We start from the raw sequence: 22,615 nt of genomic DNA, 5'->3' as shown, positions 1-22,615 counted from the left end.
CTATCGTTCTTCCATACTATGTCCTAAATATATGACAAAAATCATCGAGATCCGTTGAGCCGTTCTGGTGATACCTTTTAATAAACATCCATCCTTCCATCTATCCATACATCTAAACTTTCGCATTTAAAATATTAGTAAAATAATAAATAATATTAAAGTACTAAAATTTATGTCAGTATACTTTCAAAATTATTTCATTTTAATAATAACAACATAAAAATTAATAACGTCCAATATTGGATGTGATAAAAACTTAAATTACACTTAATGTCACAAAAAAGGTTACATAAAGCGAGACAGGCTCTGAGAATAAGCAATATCAGTGCCGTCAGCTGAGCTAAACATAAATTAAACCGTCTCGGAGTTTGAAATTGCTATTTCTATAACAATATATCAAATCTAGACGTCGTTGTTGTTTACAAAATTAAATTTAAGTTAAATTACACTTGAAATTCGGAAGATACTTTATTTTTATATATTTGTCCGATATTTTGTCCTAAATCTCTTAAAATAGCGAAGAAATTAAGAAAGTAATACGATGGAAAAGATAAAATGGAAAGAAAACAATGAAGGAAAAAAATATACGAGAATGTTTCATGCAAACATCAGCTAGGGTACGGTCATTTCAAGTTATATTGTTAATGCACGATAATGGACTGTTGTAATGGACTAAAATTGCCTGTAGTATAATACAACGATATTTATCAATAAAGATTTAAATGAATATATTTATAACTGAGTTTAAACATAATATTTCAATAATATGTACACAATGTCTGTTTTTAAGTAAATACTACGCGAAAGCACAAGGCTGACTGATTTTTTTAATTATAATCTTTAGATTTGGTGTTAAGATTAAGTTTAGATATAGTATAGTTATCTTTAGATGCGGAAGATTATCAAATTGTTATCAGTCAGTCAACTAATACAAACGAGTACCATATAAGTTGATATAAATATAAAATTAAAAACTCTATTTGGTCAATTAATAAAAAAGAACAGTTCTTAGCGCACTTGATTCATTACAGTCTTCAAAATTGGTTTCGGTACACGTGTTGGAATACCAAACGTATTTAATCTTACTAATGTTATATATGCGAAAGTTTAGATGGATGGATGGATGTTTGTTAGAAGGTTTTTCCGTAACTTTTCGACAGATCTTGATAAAATTTGGCGTAAATGTGGAATAGTGTGGAAGAATACATACTTATTAAGTTTTTTTTAATTCCACGCGGACGAAGTCACGGGCGACAGCTAGTTTGAAATAATTTAATTTCAGAATGCTCGTAACTTTAGCAGCCAAATGTAAATTAGCGCTTCGAATTTTGATTTAATTTAATAAACGACGTCGCTGAAGGCAAATAATTTGTTAATTAAATCTTTATTAAAGCTGCCGACTTTAAGTTAAGCTCAAAACGGCAGTATTATGTGGTTATAAAAGCAACTTCTTTAATACGATCAGGTTGTCAATATATTTATTACTAATTTGTATAATTGAGATTAATTACTCAAGTGGAAAATATTTTAGAATTTATGATCCTGGCGTAAAAATGTGATGTGTTTTGTTTAACAAGAGAATGCGCAATAGCGTTGATAATATTTTTGTTTACAACGACAAGAGGTGATATGTAAAAAGTAAGTCTCGCTAGTCTCCCTTACATGTCGTCGCCATAAGATGAACACAGTATCGTTACTGATATTTTTGTCGCATAAAATATTTATTTTTCAATATACAATAATTGGTATAATTCAGTTTTACTACACAACATTAATTGTTAAGCCTCTACATAATTCCGAAAATGCTAACAAAATGTGAATCTTCGCTAAATATTTTCATTGATACATTATATATCTACAAACGCACAATTTATAACGTTTATTCAAAGTTTATGAACCTCTAGTTAACTGACCTCTCATAAGAGCGATCTCCGCGGCACCGCCGTCTTTGTCCTGTCCAGATAACAACCGCATCTTTCACCACAATAACAATCGATTGTCAATTAAACAAGTCAACTGTTCATTCCGATCTTTGAAAATCTAATATATACGGTTTAAAGTAGGTTATCCTTCAGTTATCATTTGACATGTGAGTCGATAATATTGTAAGTAAACAAAGGGTATTAATTTTAATTTAACTAGATGTAGTTAACAGTTAAATAATTCGAAAATAGCATATGGTTTGAGTTAAGTGAATGAGAAATTTATTATTAATTATAGAATATTAGCTTTTGCACATGACTCCGTCCGCACTGAATTAAAAAAGTGAATAAGTAGCCTATGTATTCTTCCACACAATGTTCTACATCTGTGCCAAATTTTATCAAGATCCGTTCAACCATTGCGGAGATACCTTCAAACAAACAAACATCTATCCATCTAAACTTTAATTAATATAAATGAATAAGATAAACTTGTTATTAAAATCCTATATCATAACCCTGGATTCCATCCATTAGACGTGAATAAATTAAAAACTATCACTAAATCCTTTGAAGATTTTGACTAAGACTATCGCGATATCTTAGGACGAGACCAAACATGATTTTTAATATATAATATAATACATTATTTGATAACGTATAATGATTAAACAGTATGAAAAAAATATGCATCAATATTGTATATATTGTAGAGAGCATTATTAATAAGTAATGCTATAACTAATTCTTCTAGCTTCACTTTGTGAATAAATAGTAAATTAAATAGAGCCTAGATGACTTATTGTTGAAGCTTGCTATTTAGTTAAGGAATATTTAAACGCAACTCTATACCTAAATAATTAAACTTTTCTTTTTTATTACTTTTTATTGATAAATGTACTGAGTAGCATCTTTATTGATTGTTTTACACAGTTTAAACCAAAACTTTTAAAATGTACATAAATTGCACAAATGAAAAATTAATTAACTGACCTTGTGTTGTTATTGGCGAATATCCACTAGGGTTTTCAATTTGCATATTAACATTAGAACTATCACATATATTATTTTGTAATTCTCTCAAATACAAATAAGTTTACTCATAAAAATACTGTCTTCGTTGAGTTATAAAAGTAGACTGTTTGTTGAAAGGTTAGTCATATAACTTTGTGCTATACTATGTACATATTATATCAATAATAAATTCCTTCCACTTGGGAGTATTGTATTATCGTTTATATCTCAGGTTATAGAAGAGCATTTGTCTACAAGAAATAAAATTATCTTCACACTTAACATGATTAAAGTTACGACCAAACTTAGCAGGATTAACAAACATTGAGGAGATGTAACTTGGATACAAAGATGAAACTTCTTAGGATAATTTTTTAAAGGGTTTCAGTTATGGGAAATCAATGTTTAGTTTTCATTTCTTTCTACATGTTTATTATTGCTTTGTTTAATAAGTAGCTTAATGTTAATGCAGTGTGTGTGCTAGAGGTCACATTATAGTCCTCTTTACACAATTCTCTTATGGGGAATGGATGGTAGGGCGAAGTGTATTTGACTGGGACGTAGAGATGTCCTTTATCCATTAAACTTTAACTTGTTTACTATATGCAGTGGTCCCTTCGTTATTTTAGGAAAACGGGAGGCTTCTTACTCGTTTGTCAACTTTTGTTGGATTGGCTTGTTGGCTGGGATGTCAACATACGATAGTGTGATCACATGACTTCAAGTCATTGGCCTCTTTTTATTGTACTGATGCATAGTTCGATAATAACATGGCTTAATGTGCATAAAGATAACTGATATATAAATGATAATCTGATAAGATGTTATAAAAAAACGAAAAGATTACGATCGGTCACGACTACTTGTTATATAGTTTTTTAATAAATTCACTTTATTGTTGACTAGTACTGAGATGTATTTACAGAAATATTTTGTAAACATGTCTATCAATTTCGTATAAATCTTTTGGATTATATAGTTCCTACATGATAAAAACATTTAGCACAGAAAAATTTATTTGCAATAATTTATTGTATTTCTTTCATAGTCCGATATCCCGCGGTAGATTTATGACATTTGAACAAAGCTAAGAGTTTCTTAACACTCAATTTTTAAGCTAATATAACAGGGAAGTTGCAGAAAAGCTGAAAGATTTGAAGAAGGATTTGTATGAAATAATTTTTTCGCTATCCGCTAAACATGAAGGGGTGATGATTTTTTTTTTTTGGGCTAACAAGTCACTATTTGTTATTTTTTAATACTGTTAAGATGTACTTCAAGAAGCGAGCGTATCACCATCTCAAAGGCCGGCAACGCATCTGCGATTCCTCTGGTATTGCAGATGTCCATGGGTGTCGATGAACACCTTGGTGTTCCCGCTGCTCGTTTGCCCCCTTCTCTTATAAAAAAAAAGATGTACTAGATCATGTTATGAGATATTTTAGTATGATGAGAATATAAGGTACATAGATTTGCGGATTTAGCAGTCCAATTTTACAATTAGCGGTAGTCGCGTCAAAATAAGGTTATTCATTTTTGATTGTATATTCCACCGCAGGTGTAATAAACATGACGAAGGAAATGTTTATTACTAATAAATAGACGGAGCAGCATTCAGCTTTCTAAATATTTAACTCACAAGTATAGTTGTTAATCTTAAGGGTACTTATATCGCAGGCCGCATTACGCACTCTGAATACATATTATTTAGGATACTAATGTAAGATTTATATGAGCACTCCGGCCCTTTGTACACAAGGCAACGTAAATCTTTGATACTCGGCGATTTTAGTCGCTACTACAATGTCACAGAGGTTCGTACACAGCGTGCGTCGCCGCTATTTCTGTCACTACCAAAGACCGTCGCTTGAAACCTGTTTGGCAAGATCGTCGCGAGTAAAGTAGTTGCAATTTTCAAGATGGTGGTTGCAAATCTATACTGTTGACATGAAAGTCTTTATGTCTGTACATATTGACTGAATAGTCAACACACTTCGACGATTCAACGTTTTGTGTATGGAGCGCGCACAATGCGATTCTCGCGATGCAATCATACAATATTGGTTTTTACGATTTATGTTGCCTTGTATACGAAGGTTTTAGTGTAGCAACCGATCTAGCTCACATTAGCTACATCTATACTTCTATAGGAGTATTATAAAGTTGAAAGATTTGTATTTTTGTATACAACAAGTTCTTACACAAAAAATATTATATTTTATTAGTAAGCTACATTATCACTGAGTTACATAGCAAAAGCCTATGCAGGAAAGATTGTGCTATTTTACAAGGATAATATGCGAATTTATTTAAAAGTAGCTGTCGCCCGCGACTTCGTTCGCGCGGAATTATAAAAAACAAATAGTTATCCTATGTGTTCTTCCAGACTGCGCTCTACATCTATGCCATATTTAATAGAGATCCATTGAGCGGTTTTGGAGATACCTTCAAACAAACATCTATCCAGCCTTGTGTTTGTTAGCTTAAGGTTAACCTTTCTTTAAATCATATTAAAATGATCTCTCAACTTTTATAAACAAATAAAAATTTCGTCCATACGAATTAAAACTTAACATGCAATGTTTTTGGTGAATGTTTTCTTTGTTTTACTTACATATAAAAATAGCAATTTTTATTTCATGCGAAACCTAGACATAATTTGAAAAGTAGTAACTTTGCCTTCTCAATTAAATTATTATAATTTTTTAATTACCTGTATGTCTATAATTTGCTATTATTTTAGCGAAAGGTGGAACAAATACCTGTAGATAATATAGCCAGATGGATGGAATCTACCGTATTTTTTTTTCCAGAAAGGAATGAAGCAGTGATTTGGGATCTTCTCCCCGATACCCACTAAACCCCTTGTTTCTCCTACGCATAGTGGCGAGACGACGGGCACTCTTCGATTTCTGTATACCTATGTATTTTTTTTATATCATAAGGTGGCGGACGAGCGAGTGGCCACCGGAATTCGGCGAAGTAGCGACGCGACCGCTACCCATAGATATTCGAAATTGCAGATGAGTTGCCTACCTTTAATCGTCGCAGGAGGGGACGCAAAGAATATTCGGTCCCTTAAATTATTGCTTATCCGGGTTCAACTGTATCATAGGGATTAAGTAATTGATAATAACTGTCTTCTTTAGTGTCCCAAGGAGTCGTGGCAATAATTATTCTTTAGCATGCTATTAAGATTTCTTATTTCTTCTTTACTATGTTAGTAGTCCAGATACTGTGTCGAACCTCCGTAGGGTAAAGGGCATTCAGAAAAAAAAAATGCAGTTCAAAATAAGGATTTGTATTAGTGAAATGATTTGAAGAATTAAGGTAAACTAGCTATCGCCCCTTGTTGGAAATTCGGTCATAATTAATTTAACTGATTTTTTTTTTATTTGGTCTAAGAATAGTTTTTTTGCTCTCCTTCTACACGTTGACTTTAACTTTAAAATTTCACTTTCATGCGTTTGCGCAATTTCCTTAAAAAGGGTACAAAGTTTTCGCTTCACGTATCTAATATATTGATTTGGTTTTTCCACGATAAATCCGTTGAGACGGAATTATACGATAACAAAAGTTAATAGGGCAACCAATAAATTTACTTAAGCCTGTGATGGGTGATTCACAAATGTTTTTATCAATATTTAATATTGGTTGGCACCATTTTTATTATTTCTGATATTATTTTTTGCTCAATTTTTACTTCTTGTGATTGTACCTCACGAATAGCTGACAGCCAATCTAAATTTTCCAATGTGACGTAGGCTGTGTAAGCCGTCAAAATCAACGTTGAACGCTTTATTATAGAGCTAATTTTAACTAAGTCAGTATAAAAGATGTTTAAAATTAAAAATAATTGCAATACAATAAAACACTGAGATAAATATGCAGCTATTTAAAAATCAAAATGACATAAGGTACAATCGGAAACTGCTAGAACATCTATAGGTCCTATTCTTCTTTTACGCCACTACAAGTAGCGGAGGTTGGCGATCATTTCTCTCATATTTACATACTCTATCTCTTGCGAGGCAAAATACGGCGGCAAATATTATAGGTTCTATTGCACGTAGTTTTATTTTTCCTTTACATAATTTTCCTAACATAGTTTGGTTACGGACTTTACTTTTTGAATATTGCAGAATAACCAAATATTATTATCTAACGACACTATACATTTCATGATAATGCTTCGATTAACAGTTTACAGAATATGTTTTTTCAAATAAATTTAAAACAACACGTTTTACCCGGAATCGTAAGATATCGTAACAAAAGATATAAAACAAAGATATCGTAACATATTACTCATTTTTTGCATTTTTTTCTTACTTTATTTTAAGAGTTAACTTATATCTGCCAAAATACACAGCGCGTAGAAGAATTTTAAGCACCGATTCCCACTTTTTTTTTTAGAATGAAAGCATAAAATATATTATTGGTACATTAAAAATTAAATGTGGCAAAAGATAGTTGGCTCGGTTTTGCGGAATTGTCCAAAGCAATATGCATTTTTTGTTTATCTGTTTACCATGATTTAAGCTGTCAGGTTGCTACATCTATATATATAAAAGAAAGTCGTGTTAGTGATGAGTGTGCATGATGGAGGCTTAATTTTATTCTCCTTTCCCTTCCCATCCTTTTATTATAAGGAAAGGATGGAAATGGGAAGTTGATTCGACGGAGTTGAAGAAAAACAAGAGACAACAATATGTGTCAATACAACGGCTAATGACAATAGTTGTTGTTTACGTTGAAAAAGTTTGCTTTACTTTCTTTGCCTGTGGCTAAATTGTCAATTATGTTTAAATTAGTATGAGATTTTTTATATACACCCGATAGGGGGCGCTGCACACATTTTTATACAAATTTTGTCGATGACGATACGATGGCGATTTTCAAATAATTGTGCTAGGCCCAATATATTTTTTATTTGTATTTAAACGAATAGTACTTGTATTATTTGTATTTAAACAAATATTACGGTAGTGATTCACGGTAAATCTATATATATAAAAGAAAGTCGTGTTAGTTACACCATTTATAACTCAAGACCGGCTGAATCGATTTGACTGAAAATTGGTGGGCAGGTAGCTTAGAACCAGGAAACGGACATAGGATAATTTTTACCCCTTTTTCTATTTTTTATTCCGCGCGGTCGGAGTCGCGGGTAAAAGCTAGTCATTATATACAACTTTGATGTTAAAGTAAATAACTGTTTAGTTTAATGATCGATGAGCATATATCACAGTTGATACCAATTAAAATCATTTTCGTTCCTTAAAGACTGCACACTTAAAGAAAAGAAAAATATTTTACCTTTTAGAAAATTGAATATATAAAATATTAAAGTATAAATTTTATCATAATTTATGAACATTGACAAGGATAAATTGACTAACTGATAATTTGATTAGTTGGTAGCTGATAGACGAATTAACATTATCATTAAGAACATGAACGGATTATTTATTGATTAGACTTTTGTCGTAATAATAACGATTTTTTTTAACGCAATTTTACTTTTATTCCATAGATTTTTACTATAGTAATTATAATAAGCCGTCTTACTGTTAATCATACATATAGATCAGTGATTGTCATACTTATTTCTTTCACCGCCTTCTTTGAAAATCAATTACATTTCAGAGCCCCCTAATTTTTATTCAGCCCTAAAACTTAAAAACCACAATTTCATTACTTTAATTAATTTCAATGCCCCCCATTTTTTGGGCCCCTTATCGCCCCCTCCTAGGTTTCAAACGCCCCCAAGGGGGCGTTGTCGCCCACTTTGGGAAACACTGATATAGATGGAGCCAGGGCCAGCGTTGGGGTACGGAGCGGTTGAGCGACGTCGAGAGCGTTAGACAGGCAGAGACTACATAAGATGCGTCCTATTGGTTATTGTTCCGCTACGTCATCTACGTCTACAAAACGTTCAAACGACTATAGCTTTTAAGGAGGAATACCGCAAAATTCGTCGATTTTACGTACACACATGTGAATAGAAATCAAGGAATCGTGATAAGTTATACGTAATCTTACTTTCTTACTAATATTATAAAAGTGAATGTTTGGATGGATGGATGGATAGATGTTTGTTAAAAGGTATCTCCAGAACGGCTGCATGGATCTCGTTGATATTTGGCATAGATATAGAACATAGCCTGGAAGAACACATAAACTATTAATTAAGCTTTCTTTGATGCCGCGCGGGCGGAGTTGCGGGCGACAGCTAGTATGTGCATAAAATAAAGTAAGTAACGTTTTCTCCCAGGCTACGATTTTCAGTGAGTTCTGATTAGATAATTATTAAATAAATTATTCCAATCTCAATGAAAGTATCAATGTATTATCACGAGTAACTGCCGATTTATTAATTAAGAAAGAAATATAAGAAATATGATAAAAGATTATTTTATTATGTCTGTAGATTATGAATTAAAACGTCACCAACGTCAATTATTGAATGAAACTAAAATGTATAGTCCAACCAGAAATATAAAAACACTAGCTGTCGCTTGCGACTCCGCGCGGAATTAAAAATAAAAAATCAATAAGTAGTCTTTGTGTTTATCTAGACTATGTTCTACATCTGTGCCAAATTTCAGCGAAATCTGTTGAGCCGGTCCAGAGATACCTTCAAACAAACATCCATCCATCCATCCATCCATCTAAACTTTCGCATTTAGAGGTATAATCCTCCTGTAAAATACCACGACCACACAGAAGACAGGCCTGAACTGGAAGTAATAAATACCGCGTTTCGTTTGATGAGTGTGCATGCTGGAGGCTTAATTTTATTCTCCTTTCCCTTCCCATCCCTTACTTATAAGGAAAGGATGGAAATGGGAAGTTGATTCGACGGAGTTGAAAAAAAAACAAGAGACAACAATATGTGTCAATACAACGGCTAATGACAATAGTTGTTGTTTACGTTGTGTATAACAATCTATGGAATACTTAAAATATAAAACAAAACTATTTCTTTCTTTTACAACATTTTCACAACTTCATTATTCAACTGTTTTATTTCTACTTCCATTACGTACGGCTTCGTGTTACCGGCCAGTACGACCTCCTAAGCAGCTTACATCCTCTGCCGTGCTACCAAGGAGGTTCTATGAACTTCAATACGCGTTATACACGTTGCTTTTGTAAAAAGTTGTACTTGTGTTTGTAAAAAGTTTGCTTTACTTTCTTTGCCTGTGGCTAAATTGTCAATTATGTTTAAATTAGTATGAGATTTTTTAAATACTTTACACCCGATAGGGGGCGCTGCAAACACTTTAATACAAATTTTGTCGATGACGATACGATGGCGATTTTCAAATAATTGTGCTAGGCCCACTGTATTTTTTATTTCTGTTTAAACAAATAGTACTTGTATTATTTGTATTTAACCAAATATTATGGTAGTGATTCACGGTAAATTTATCATAGATACAAAATTGACAGTAACATAATTTGACTGCATGACTTTAATATCAGTTTATAGATGCGATTATGTATCTATTTTATATCGTATCTGGTGACAACGATTTGAGTATAAATATGAGCATCATTTGAGTGTTTTGTAAATACTCGCAAAACAACGACAATGCGCATCACCCTGTTGTTGTTGGCTTTAGGCCTGGCTGTAGTGGCAGGTGAGGATATTAGTTAAGGATTATAATACAAAATGTAAAAACACATTTGTTTACTTGTTAATTTTTTACGTATAATTCGTGGTAGTTCGTATAATTTTATGAAGACCTTAGTAATAGAGTTAGATTGGATAGAGACGTGTACTATTGTTTAAATGAATCATACGTTTACATTTTAATTATTTTGATTCATCCAGGTACGTTTGTTGTATAAGGATTATATAACCAGTAATTATGAGCTAAAATATTATTTTAATTCAATATTAAGATTTGTGAGTTTACGTCATTTATTTTTGTGTAAAATTATAGTTAAAATGAATCACGATAGGGAAATGGTTGATCCTTTTCGAAATTTAAATTAGATGAAGGCACATCTTTTATCGCTCCTGCAAAAAATACATTTTTCTTAATATTATTGCACGACATTCTTAGTGGCTGATGCTATTCTTACAGTAGGATAAAAAATGGAGAATAATTTTTTATCATTGCAGCCGTACCCAGGAATCCTCAAAGGATTGTTGGTGGATCGACAACCACTATTTCCCAGTATCCCTACGGTGCTGCTTTGCTGTACTCATGGGGTGGTTCAAACCACAGGCAAGCTTGCGGTGGAACCATCTTGAACAACAGATCTATTTTGTCTGCTGCTCATTGTTTCTTGTAAGTAAAATACCTCCAGAATGACTCGCAGCTCGTATAAATACTTTTCATAAGAATTATTTATTTTATTCGCAGCCGCGACTCAGCAAACCAGTGGCGCATTCGTTTAGGATCCACTAACGCTAACAGCGGCGGCAACGTCTACAATACTAACAGAATCATTATGCACCCCAACTACAACTCCAACAGTCAGGACAATGACATTGCTATCCTGAGATCTTCTTCCACATGGGGATTTAACAACAATGTGCGCGCTGCAAGTATTGCCGGATCTAACTACAACCTAGCTGACAACCAAGTTGTGTGGGCTATCGGATGGGGCGCCACTTCTGTAAGTACCACTATAACCCATTTAACTTTTACATTTTACATAATATACAAATGTAACAACACTTGTTATCAAGAAATAATTTCAAACTTAAAAAAACGAAAATCACAGTTACCTTATTTTTATTAGTTATAGTAGAATTTATTTATTTTTATTAGTGTTCAGTCATTTTTTAACAGAGGTAGATTCCGCAACAATAAAATTTTTTGGGTGAAAAAATGGTTTGGCCGGTGAAATACCACGAACAGACAGAAGACAGGCGTGAAGTGGAAGCAATTGCGCGTTTCGTCTGATAAGTGTGGTGCCGGAGGCCTAATTTTAGTCCACTTTAGTCTTTAGTCACACAAGTGGACTTGGCGGAAGACGAGACGTATAGGAAGGGGAATTATCCTCTTTATGTACGTCACTTTCTTCGTTGATTAATATGGGTAGGCGACGTATCTGAACTTGCGCATTTCTACGAGGAACGGTAGCCTCGCTAGTTCGGCGAATTCAGGTAGCAGTTTGCTCGTTTGCCACCTTTTGATACAAAAAAAAATTCAATCCTATAAAAAGCTGTGTTTAGTTGATGGAAATGATTGTGCTTATTAGGAGCGAATTCCATTTACTATATTGTTCTGTCCATTTTTATACATATTACAACTTAAAATTATTTAATTGATCCTCACATTCTTTTGGTTACAGTTCCAAGGACCAGCCTCTGAACAGCTGCGTCACGTGCAAATCTGGACTATCAACCAGAATACATGCAGGAACAATTACGCTTCGCGAGGATTAACCATTACCAACAACATGTTGTGCTCCGGCTGGCTCGGTGTCGGTGGTCGTGACCAGTGCCAAGGAGACTCTGGCGGCCCTCTCATCCACAATAATGTTATCGTGGGTGTATGCTCCTGGGGAATTCAGTGCGCGCTTGCTGACTTCCCTGGTGTTAATGCTCGTGTCTCACGTTACACTTCCTGGATCCAGTCTAATGCTTAATTTGTTTAAAATAAAAGAATTTTTAATGTAAGAAATAATTTCAATTTGACCTTTTAAAATTCAGTTTGTACAACTTTTTATTTAGGTTTTGTGAAGCCGTTTCTGAGATTAGTGTGCACGAACTTGCAAACAAACCGATAAAAAGAAAAAGATTCCAATAACTGTGATTTCGAGAACATTTTATTATAATGATAATAAATGCCGCATAAATAATTTTTCTCATTTATTTTCCATATACATATAACCATAGGTGGGCACAGTTAATCGAAAAGTTAACTTCGTTAATCGTTAAAGCGTTGAATTCTCGAAAATTTAACGCAAGTTAAAGTTAATCGTTATCAGTTATCCATACCAAAATTAAACATACTAATTTCACACTTATTGTGGCGACACTTGTTTAAAATAGTAATTTCACTATACATTCTATAAGACATTAATTCGATCTTTTCACACTTGATAGTTTTGATTGCAATTGAACCTATAGTCCGTTAGTGGTATTTGTATCTCAAGTTAGACAAAAGTATGAATAGTATATTTTTTCTTTACCTTTTCAGAACTGGTGCGGTCTGTCAAAATAATGTCTATTAAAAAGAAAAAAAACCACGATGTTTTTAAAATATCATAGAAGATTTTATGATTCATGCAAATATTTCTACAAAGAAGCTACTAATTTGTTTCAATATCAGATTTAATGATTTGATTCAATGAGTTAGGTTAGGTTTAATTTAATTTCATCTCATTAAATTTCATTTTCATTTCATATCAATAAAAAAATCTACTGAAGACTTGGTTGTATGGCCATAGTTTCCTTTGCCTACCCAGAAAGGGTGAAGAAAACAAAAAAAAATCTTTGCTTATGTTCTTTTACGGTTGGCGCCATTTTCAAAAAAAATAATTGTTAGTTGAGTTTATTGTGTTTTTATTATTCTATTAAATTGCTTAATTTTTTCGCAACTGTATTAAAAATAGCTGTTCAGTACACGTGCGGAACTGTCATTGCAACTTGATCCGACTGTCAACCCTCACCTTCGCCTGCGCCTCGGGTCGGGTAGACATTTGTCGAAACTCTTTTCAATCACAGGCTTTCCGCACTCGTAATGAAATATACTATTTCGAATATTCTTTTGATTTTGTCCTGTTGGTCACTTCTTTCCCGGATGCTCTGATACATCACACTTGCAAGGGAATTTCACATAACGACGCCCCAACCGAATAACCCCGTAATAGGAAAAATCAAATTTTTCAGGAGAAGCAAAAAACCGTATTTCTATAATAACTTAATAATTATTGTACAAGAATCTTTTAGATACCAAAACAAAGCTTGTTTTTATAGCTACATTGTATTTAATTTTCATTGATGTATTCCGGGCGTATTCTGTGCTATGAAGGAAAAATGATAATACCGGAAATAAAAAAAAAATCTGTTTCAATAATGACTTTTTATCTTCGTAATTCGTAAATCTGTAAAGAAAATATAAAAAAAATCACAACGTGTAATAGGACCTTTAGATGCCGAATTCGACGGAAAAGCAAGAACCCGGTAAGAGTGCATTACAGGATTATTCGATAGGGGCCTCGATTTATCAATTACCAACTCGTTCGTTCACCATTCGAATCGCCGACATTCGCACAACATAGCTGAACTTACGAGCGTGGCGTGCCGCGTAATTTAAACAAAATGACAGCACGTCTCCAAGTTTCGAATGTAACGATTAACGGATTTAATTAACGGAAGTTAACAAAAGCGTTAATACTTTTTGAAGCTAACTTAAAAGTTAATCCGTTAAGCAAAATGTTAACTTCGTTAATTAACGATTAACGGTTTAACGAGTTAATGCCCAGCTTTGCATATAACTGTATTATGAAATTGTAAAGAATATCGAAGAGACGTAGAAGCACTTATAAATAGTTAAGTAGATTAGGGTTTCATTAAAAAAATCTTAAAGGATAAATATCGATAAACAGCTAATTACCGTGATAATGTTTAAGAACATAAATTATTTTTTAAAGGAATTCAAATAATTCAATTGTTTAAAATAAATAATTTTTTTATTATTTTTAGTCGACTTCAAAAACAAGGAGGTTATCAATTCGACTGTTTTTTTATGTGTGTTACTGCGATGTTCCGCTCCTGGTGCTCCGATTTTGATAAAAATTATTTTAATCGAAAGGAAGTGCTTGCAGATGGGTCCAATTTTTTTGGTTTTTTTTAAATAACGAGAAGACTAGTAGATTTTGAATTTAGCTTCAAAATTTGTTGCGAAAATTAGGGACAATTTTGCTTACAGCGCTTACGTAGGCTAAACTATAGGACCTACATAAAACAGATGTAAGGACGAATTGTAGCTTTTTAAATGTGCTAAATAAAAGTTCGTGATAGCATATATCTATCTCTTGAAATGATAGATGTTGCTGATGGGATCACTCTCAAACCAAAAAGACACTTAAGGATTGATTCGGAAAACATTTATTCCTACTTAAACATATTACATATAATTCAGTTGATACAGGATCATTATTAAATATGTATACAAAAGTTAAACAGTTATTTTAGATTACTAGACATCTTACTTCTTTGAAGAAAATAATACTGACATTCCTAATTCAAAATAATCTAAACATACTACATAAAAAGCCAAGTAGGTCAGAATTATCAAAGGAGTATGTATAGGTATATTCTCAGAATACCAAATCAACACTATCTTTTATAGTTTTCTCACAATAACCATTTTTTTCTTTAGAAATATCAATTTAATTTATTTCCGACGCTATTATTCGAGTTCAGTATCATCATCATTATCATCTGAGGCGCTACAGCCGCGGGTGGGCCTGGTCCTGGTCAAGTAAATTCCTCCACACTGGTCTACTTTGTGCTGTTTGCGTCCAGCTCTTAATGCCGATATTTTTAAGATCGCGTTCGACGTCATCCCGCCATCTCAACTTTGGCCTACCACGTGCTCTACGTCCATCCGGTTTAATCTCCAACAAGCGTTTAGGAACTCTGCAATCATCCATACGTGCGACGTGTCCCGCCCACCGTAGTCGTCCAATTTTGGAGTTCAGTATCAACTCTTATGTAAATAAATATGTTCATTATCAAGAAAATTTAATGTAGATTATATTTGTCCTTGAAATTATATCATTCTGTCTAATAGTTTAGCAGATATCGAAAGAATATAATTACGCGAATACGAAAAATGCTACGTCGTGTTACAATGAAAAGCACAATTTTGCTTTACCTACATAAAAATTTTGTATGGAGTAATTATAGATCCTTAAATTTGCTAAATAAAAGTCCTTGGTGGCATATATCTATCATCTAATCTATCTATCATCGAAAGTAAAATGTATAGTCCAACCAGAAATATAAAAACACTAGCTGTCGCCTGCGACTCCGCGCGGAATTAAAAATAAAAAATCAATAAGTAGTCTTTGTGTTTATGTTTATCCAGACTATGTTCTACATCTGTGCCAAATTTCAGCGAAATCTGTTGAGCCGGTCCAGAGATATCTTCAAACAAACATCCATCCATCCATCTAAACTTTCGCATTTAGAGGTATAATCCTACTGTGAAATACCACGACCACACATAAGACTGGCCTGAACTGGAAGTAATACCGCGTTTCGTTTGATGAGTGTGCATGCTGGAGGCTTAATTTTATTCTCCTTTCCCTTCCCATCCCTTACTTATAAGGAAAGGATGGAAATGGGAAGTTGATTCGACGGAGTTGAAGAAAAACAAGAGACAACAATATGTGTCAATACAACGGCTAATGACAATAGTTGTTGTTTACGTTGAAAAAGTTTGCTTTACTTTCTTTGCCTGTGGCTAAATTGTCAATTATGTTTAAATTAGTATGAGATTTTTTATATACACCCGATAGGGGGCGCTGCACACATTTTTATACAAATTTTGTCGATGACGATACGATGGCGATTTTCAAATAATTGTGCTAGGCCCAATATATTTTTTATTTGTATTTAAACGAATAGTACTTGTATTATTTGTATTTAAACAAATATTACGGTAGTGATTCACGGTAAATCTATATATATAAAATAAAGTCGTGTTAGTTACACCATTTATAACTCAAGACCGGCTGAATCGATTTGACTGAAAATTGGTGGGCAGGTAGCTTAGAACCAGGAAACGGACATAGGATAATTTTTACCCCGTTTTCTATTTTTTATTCCGCGCGGACGGAGTCGCGGGTAAAAGCTAGTTTATCATAGATACAAAATTGACAGTAACATAATTACGCATGACTTTAATATCAATTTATAGATGCGATTATGTATCTATTTTATATCGTATCTGGTGACAACGATTTGAGTATAAATATGAGCATCATTTGAGTGTTTTGTAAATACTCGCAAAACAACGACAATGCGCATCACCCTGTTGTTGTTGGCTTTAGGCCTGGCTGTAGTGGCAGGTGAGGATATTAGTTAAGGATTATAATACAAAATGTAAAAACACATTTGTTTACTTGTTAATTTTTTACGTATAATTCGTAGTAGTTCGTATAATTTTATGAAGACCTTAGTAATAAGTTAGATTGGATAGAGTCGTGTACTATTGTTTAAATGAATCATACGTTTACATTTTAATTATTTTGATTTATCCAGGTACGTTTGTTGTATAAGGATTATATAACCAGTAATTATGAGCTAAAATATTATGTTATTTCAATATTAAGATTTGTGAGTTTACGTCATTTATTTTTGTGTAAAATTATAGTTAAAATGAATCACCATAGGTAAATGGTTGATCCGTTTCGAAATTTAAATTAGATGAAGGCACATCTTAAAAATCGCTCCTGCAAAAAATACATTTTTCTTAATATTATTGCACGACATTCTTAGTGGCTGATGCTATTCTTACAGTAGGATAAAAAAATGGAGAATTATTTTTTATCATTGCAGCCGTACCCAGGAATCCTCAAAGGATTGTTGGTGGATCGACAACCACTATTTCACAGTACCCATATAGTGCTGCTTTGCTGTACTCATGGGGTGGTTCAAACCACAGGCAAGCTTGCGGTGGAACCATCTTGAACAACAGATCTATTTTGTCTGCTGCTCATTGTTTCTTGTAAGTAAAATACCTCCAGAATGACTCGCAGCTCGAATAAATACTTTTCATAAGAATTATTTATTTTATTCGCAGCCGCGACTCAGCAAACCAGTGGCGCATTCGTTTAGGATCCACTAACGCTAACAGCGGCGGCAACGTCTACAACACTAACAGAATCATTATGCACCCCAACTACAACTCCAACAGTCAGGACAATGACATTGCTCTCCTGAGGTCTTCTTCCACATGGGGATTTAACAACAATGTGCGCGCTGCAAGTATTGCCGGATCCAACTACAACCTAGCTGACAACCAAGTTGTGTGGGCTATCGGATGGGGCGCTACTTCTGTAAGTACCATTATAACCCTAAATGGGTTTAACGTTTTACATAATATACAAATGTAACACCACTTGGTATCAAGAAATAATTTCAAATGTAAAAAACGAAAATCACAGTAACTCATTTTTATTAGTTATAGTAGACTTATACAGACAAGTAGTAGACTTTATTTATTTTTATTACTGTCCAGTCATTTTTAACAGAGGTAGATCCCGCAACAACAATATTTTTTGGGTGAACGAATGGGCCGGGTAGACCAGTGAAATACCACTACCACATAGAAGACAGGCGTGAAGTGGAAGCAATTCCGCGTTTCGTCTGATAAGTGTGGTGCCGGAGGCCTAATTTTAGTCTACTTTCCCTTTTCACACTTTTCTAATTAGAAAAGTATGGCAAGGGGAGGTGGATATGGCGGAAGAGGGGATACATAGGAAGGGGAAATATCTTCTTTATGTGCGTCCCTTTCTTCGTTGATTAAAGGTAGGCAACGCATCTGCATTAGCGGATGTATATGAGCAACGGTCGCCTCGCTATTTCGGCAAATTCAGGTAGCAGTTTGCTCGTTTGCCATCGTTTGATACAAAAAAAACTTCAATCCAATAAAAACCCGTATTTATTTGATGGAAATGATTGTGCTTAATAAGAGCGAATTTCATTTACTATATTGTTCTGTCCATTTTTATACATATTACAACTTCTATACTATACTTAAAACTATTTAATTGACACAGAAATCTTCACATTCGTTTGGTTACAGTTCCAAGGACCAGCCTCTGAACAGCTGCGTCACGTGCAAATCTGGACTATCAACCAGAATACATGCAGGAACAATTACGCTTCGCGAGGACTAACCATTACCAACAACATGTTGTGTTCCGGCTGGCTCGGTGTCGGTGGTCGTGACCAGTGCCAAGGCGACTCTGGCGGCCCTCTCATCCACAATAACGTTATCGTGGGTGTATGCTCCTGGGGATTTCAGTGCGCGCTCGCTAACTTCCCTGGTGTTAATGCTCGTGTCTCACGTTACACTTCCTGGATCCAGTCTAATGCTTAATTTGTTTAAAATAAAAGAATTTTTAATGTAAGAAATAATTTCAATTTTACCTTTTAAAATTCAGTTTGTAAAACTTTTTATTTAGGTTTTGTGAAGCCGTTTCTGAGATTAGTGAGCACGAACTTGCAAACAACCCGATTAAAAGACAAAAAGAAAAAGATTTCAATGACCGTGATTTTGAGAACACTATTATAATGATAATAAATACCGTATAAATAATTTTTCGTATTTATTTTCCATATACATAGTATAACTATTATGAAATTGTAAAGAATATCGAAGCGACGTATAAGCGCTTATAAATAGATAAGCAGATTAGGGTTTCATTATAAAAATCTTAAAGAACATAAATATTGATAAACAGCTAATTACCGTGATAATGTTTAAGAACATAATTATTTTTTTTAAATAATTCACTTTTTTATTATTTTAAAACACAATGTTAATAGACTGTTCATCGATATTTACCGTGTACTTTAAGTAAATCTTATGACTTAACCAGTGAATGGCTGTAAATGCTCGAAATAAACAAAAGTAACATAACTTTTCAGACTTTTACGGTAGTAACTAGTTGTAAATTTTTAGGTTTTACTGGTAATTTTTTTAATTCAAATTCGACTTTTAGCTTCCTAATTAAATTGACTAGAAAGACTACGACTAAGATTTGTAATGTGCAGAAATTTATTTGATAGTAACTAAACATAAATGAACTTATACATATTGGTACGAAGTGTCATCTAACGCTGGTCTAGCACGGAGGTATTCGTCTACTGTGAACAACACGGGGATACGAGTAGTAACGGAATACTCTCATTACCACGAAACTACTCCTTGATTGTCTGTACACCGCGATATATAACAATTTCAAGACGATCAGTTACGCAAGGTTGCTAGCGTAGAGGCAAACTTCGATCCGTTCACCGACCCGTACGAACTACAACAGTCCAGTCTCTGTCGAAACACAACAAGAGGTCGCACCCCTACTCAACCAAGCTGGGAATGTTAATCCATTGCTTAGTACCAATTATGTTCTATTATTTAATAAATTGAGCTCCAATATAAGTACCTCAATACCATTGACACTTCCTACATATACTAGCTGTCGCCCACTACTCCGTTCGCGCAGAATTAAAAGAGAACTTGGTATGTATTCTTCCTATTGCCATGTGTCCTTCCAGACTATGTTCTATAACTGTGCCGAATTTCATCTTGATCCGTTTAGCCGTTCTGGAAATACCTTTCAACAAACATCCATCCATTCATCCAACTGTCCTTCTATAATATTAGTAAGATTGCATGATAACATTTATACATATAAAATTATCACAGATGAATTAGTTATTAATTTATTATAGCGATTACGTTGTATCTTCAGTATCATATAGTTTAACGACATCGAATTCTGTATAAATATGATCATCATTAGTTAGTTTATTTCAAAACGCTCTACAATGCGCATCACCCTGTTGTTGTTGGCTCTGGGCCTGGCCGTCGTGGCAGGTGAGAAATTAATTTATAATTATGGTTTAAAATATAATGTATTGTTTATTTTTGAAAAATTAAAACCAATAGGTATAAGAAATTAAAAAAAAAAAGTTTTATGTTACAGCTGTCCCCAGGAATCCTCAGAGGATTGTTGGTGGATCGACAACCACTATTTCACAGTATCCATACGGTGCTGCTTTGCTGTACTCATGGACTGGTTCAAACCACAGGCAAGCTTGCGGCGGGACGATCTTGAATAACCGATCTATTTTGACTGCTGCTCATTGTGTTTGGTAAGTTTGAGTACAAATTGTGTTTACAATAGGTGCTAATTGAAAGTTACTTTAAAACTGATTTCTTTGATTTTCAGGCGCGACTCTGCTAGTCGGTGGCGCATCCGTGTCGGATCTACTAATGCTAACAGCGGTGGTGTCGTCCACAATACTAACACAATCATCATACATCCGAATTACAACACTCGCAATCTGGACAACGATGTTGCTGTCCTGCGATCCTCTTCCAACTTCGCATTCAACAACAACGTTCGTGCTGCTAGCATTGCAGGTTCTAACTACAACCTTGGTGATAATCAACAGGTTTGGGCTATAGGATGGGGCGCTATTGCTGTAAGTATGCCTTCAATTTCATTACCTTCTTATTATTTTATATTGGCTCATAACTAAATGAATATTTTTTTGTTATAGTTCAGAGGACAAAGTTCTGAACAACTACGCCATGTACAAATCTGGACCGTCAACCAGAACACATGCAGGCAACGTTACGCTACCAGGGGATCAACTGTCACCGACAACATGTTGTGCTCCGGATGGCTCGATGTCGGGGGTCGCGACCAGTGCCAAGGCGACTCCGGCGGCCCCCTCATTCACAACAACGTTGTCGTTGGTGTATGCTCCTGGGGGCACGAGTGTGCTCTTGCCTATTTCCCTGGTGTTAATGCTCGTGTGTCGCGCTACACCTCTTGGATCCAGTCTAATGCCTAATTTTCATAATAAATTTATTTGAAATATACAGGAACACTTTAAATTAATACGTTATTGCTTTTACACCTACACCTACTGGATCCAATGCAATGCTTAATATTTTATGATAAACAAAATGATTCAATTAAATTATTTAAACATGTTATTTCGTTTAACTACAAATTCTTTAATGTTACTAATATGATAAATGCGAATGTTTGGATTAATGGATGGATGGATTGGATTTGGGTAAGGGGCTTGAATTGGTTCACTAAAACAAAGCATACATCTATAGGTTATGTGACACAGCAGCCAGATGTACAGATGTTCTCGTACTAATCCTGGTGTTAATGCGTGTGTCTCACGCTACACTTCTTAGATCCGATCTAATTATATTAAATTTCCAAATAAACATAACAAAAGCAGTTTACATTCCTTATATTTCGATATCTTATATAATATATCGATAAAAACCATTTCTTTAAACTCCATATTCTATATGCTCTCTCGGCCAGAACTACAAAAATTACTACTAATTACTAATCAATCTAATTCCTTCGTAATATATCTGTGTAGTATAGTATATTATGCTAGAATCTTTATGATTTAGACTGACAGAGCACAAAATTCAGTCCTCAAAACTATGCGATTTTTTTACGATTATCTACAATTTCTACAATATAATGAAGCTTCCTACTTAGTGTATTAAAAACTAAACTTTTAATGGTTGACATTTTTGTTCTTCTTGTATGTGCATATTTTAAAGGACATTACAAAGTTTTTATTTATAAGGTTTATAAATACTTAGCTCTAGTTACATTTTGAAAAAAAAAAAAAACTATAACATGTTTTCAAAAATTGTCTTTAAGGTCCTGAAATTGAAAATGTGTAGAATGGACGAATCAATAATGTAGGGAAAAAATATTTACAGGCATTCAATAGTACTTTATTATAAATAGACTTTAGCCGGAAATGTTTAACTTCTTATGATCCAATAAAGCCATTTATCTGTTTATCTTCCTTCGAATATCACTGGATTATAAGTTTCGGAAAATACGCTAACTATTTTGCTTCCTGTCTTATCAATAACGACTAAATCATGTCTTTTTTTACCCGCGACTCCGTC

At 33.8% G+C, this 22,615-nt stretch overlaps 3 protein-coding genes across 7 annotated transcripts in view; 2 read left to right on the top strand and 1 right to left on the bottom strand.

Moving 5' to 3' along the window:
- Nucleotides 1–22,615, bottom strand: part of LOC106709267 (solute carrier family 12 member 4) — a 196,291-nt gene that overhangs the window by 51,202 nt on the left and 122,474 nt on the right. The window contains exon 1 of one of the 5 annotated variants that reach the window (XM_045684122.1): nt 2,916–2,979. The exons of 3 other annotated variants lie outside the window; for them this stretch is intronic. In XM_045684122.1, coding sequence (XP_045540078.1) covers nt 2,916–2,961 — 46 coding nt within the window. In that variant the 5' untranslated portion in view covers nt 2,962–2,979. Of the gene's footprint in view, nt 1–1,913; nt 2,100–2,915; nt 2,980–22,615 lie in introns of those variants that run through there. One more of the 5 variants, XM_014501032.2, reaches the window with a different exon arrangement.
- On the top strand, nt 10,509–12,697 carry LOC106709270 (trypsin CFT-1). Its single transcript, XM_045684176.1, has 4 exons — nt 10,509–10,585; nt 11,074–11,242; nt 11,318–11,573; nt 12,255–12,697. The coding sequence occupies exons 1-4, from the start codon at nt 10,537–10,539 to the stop codon at nt 12,549–12,551; spliced, it is 771 nt and encodes a 256-aa protein (XP_045540132.1). The 5' UTR covers nt 10,509–10,536; the 3' UTR covers nt 12,552–12,697.
- LOC106709271 (trypsin, alkaline C) lies at nt 20,424–21,510 on the top strand. Its single transcript, XM_014501040.2, has 4 exons — nt 20,424–20,524; nt 20,634–20,802; nt 20,880–21,135; nt 21,214–21,510. Exons 1-4 carry the CDS (start codon nt 20,476–20,478, stop codon nt 21,508–21,510), a joined length of 771 nt encoding a protein of 256 aa, XP_014356526.2. The 5' UTR covers nt 20,424–20,475.

This window comes from Papilio machaon, chromosome 2 (assembly GCF_912999745.1).
Source record: "Papilio machaon chromosome 2, ilPapMach1.1, whole genome shotgun sequence".
NCBI classification, from domain to species: Eukaryota; Metazoa; Arthropoda; class Insecta; order Lepidoptera; family Papilionidae; genus Papilio; species Papilio machaon.
This window is presented reverse-complemented; position numbering and strand designations above follow the sequence as displayed.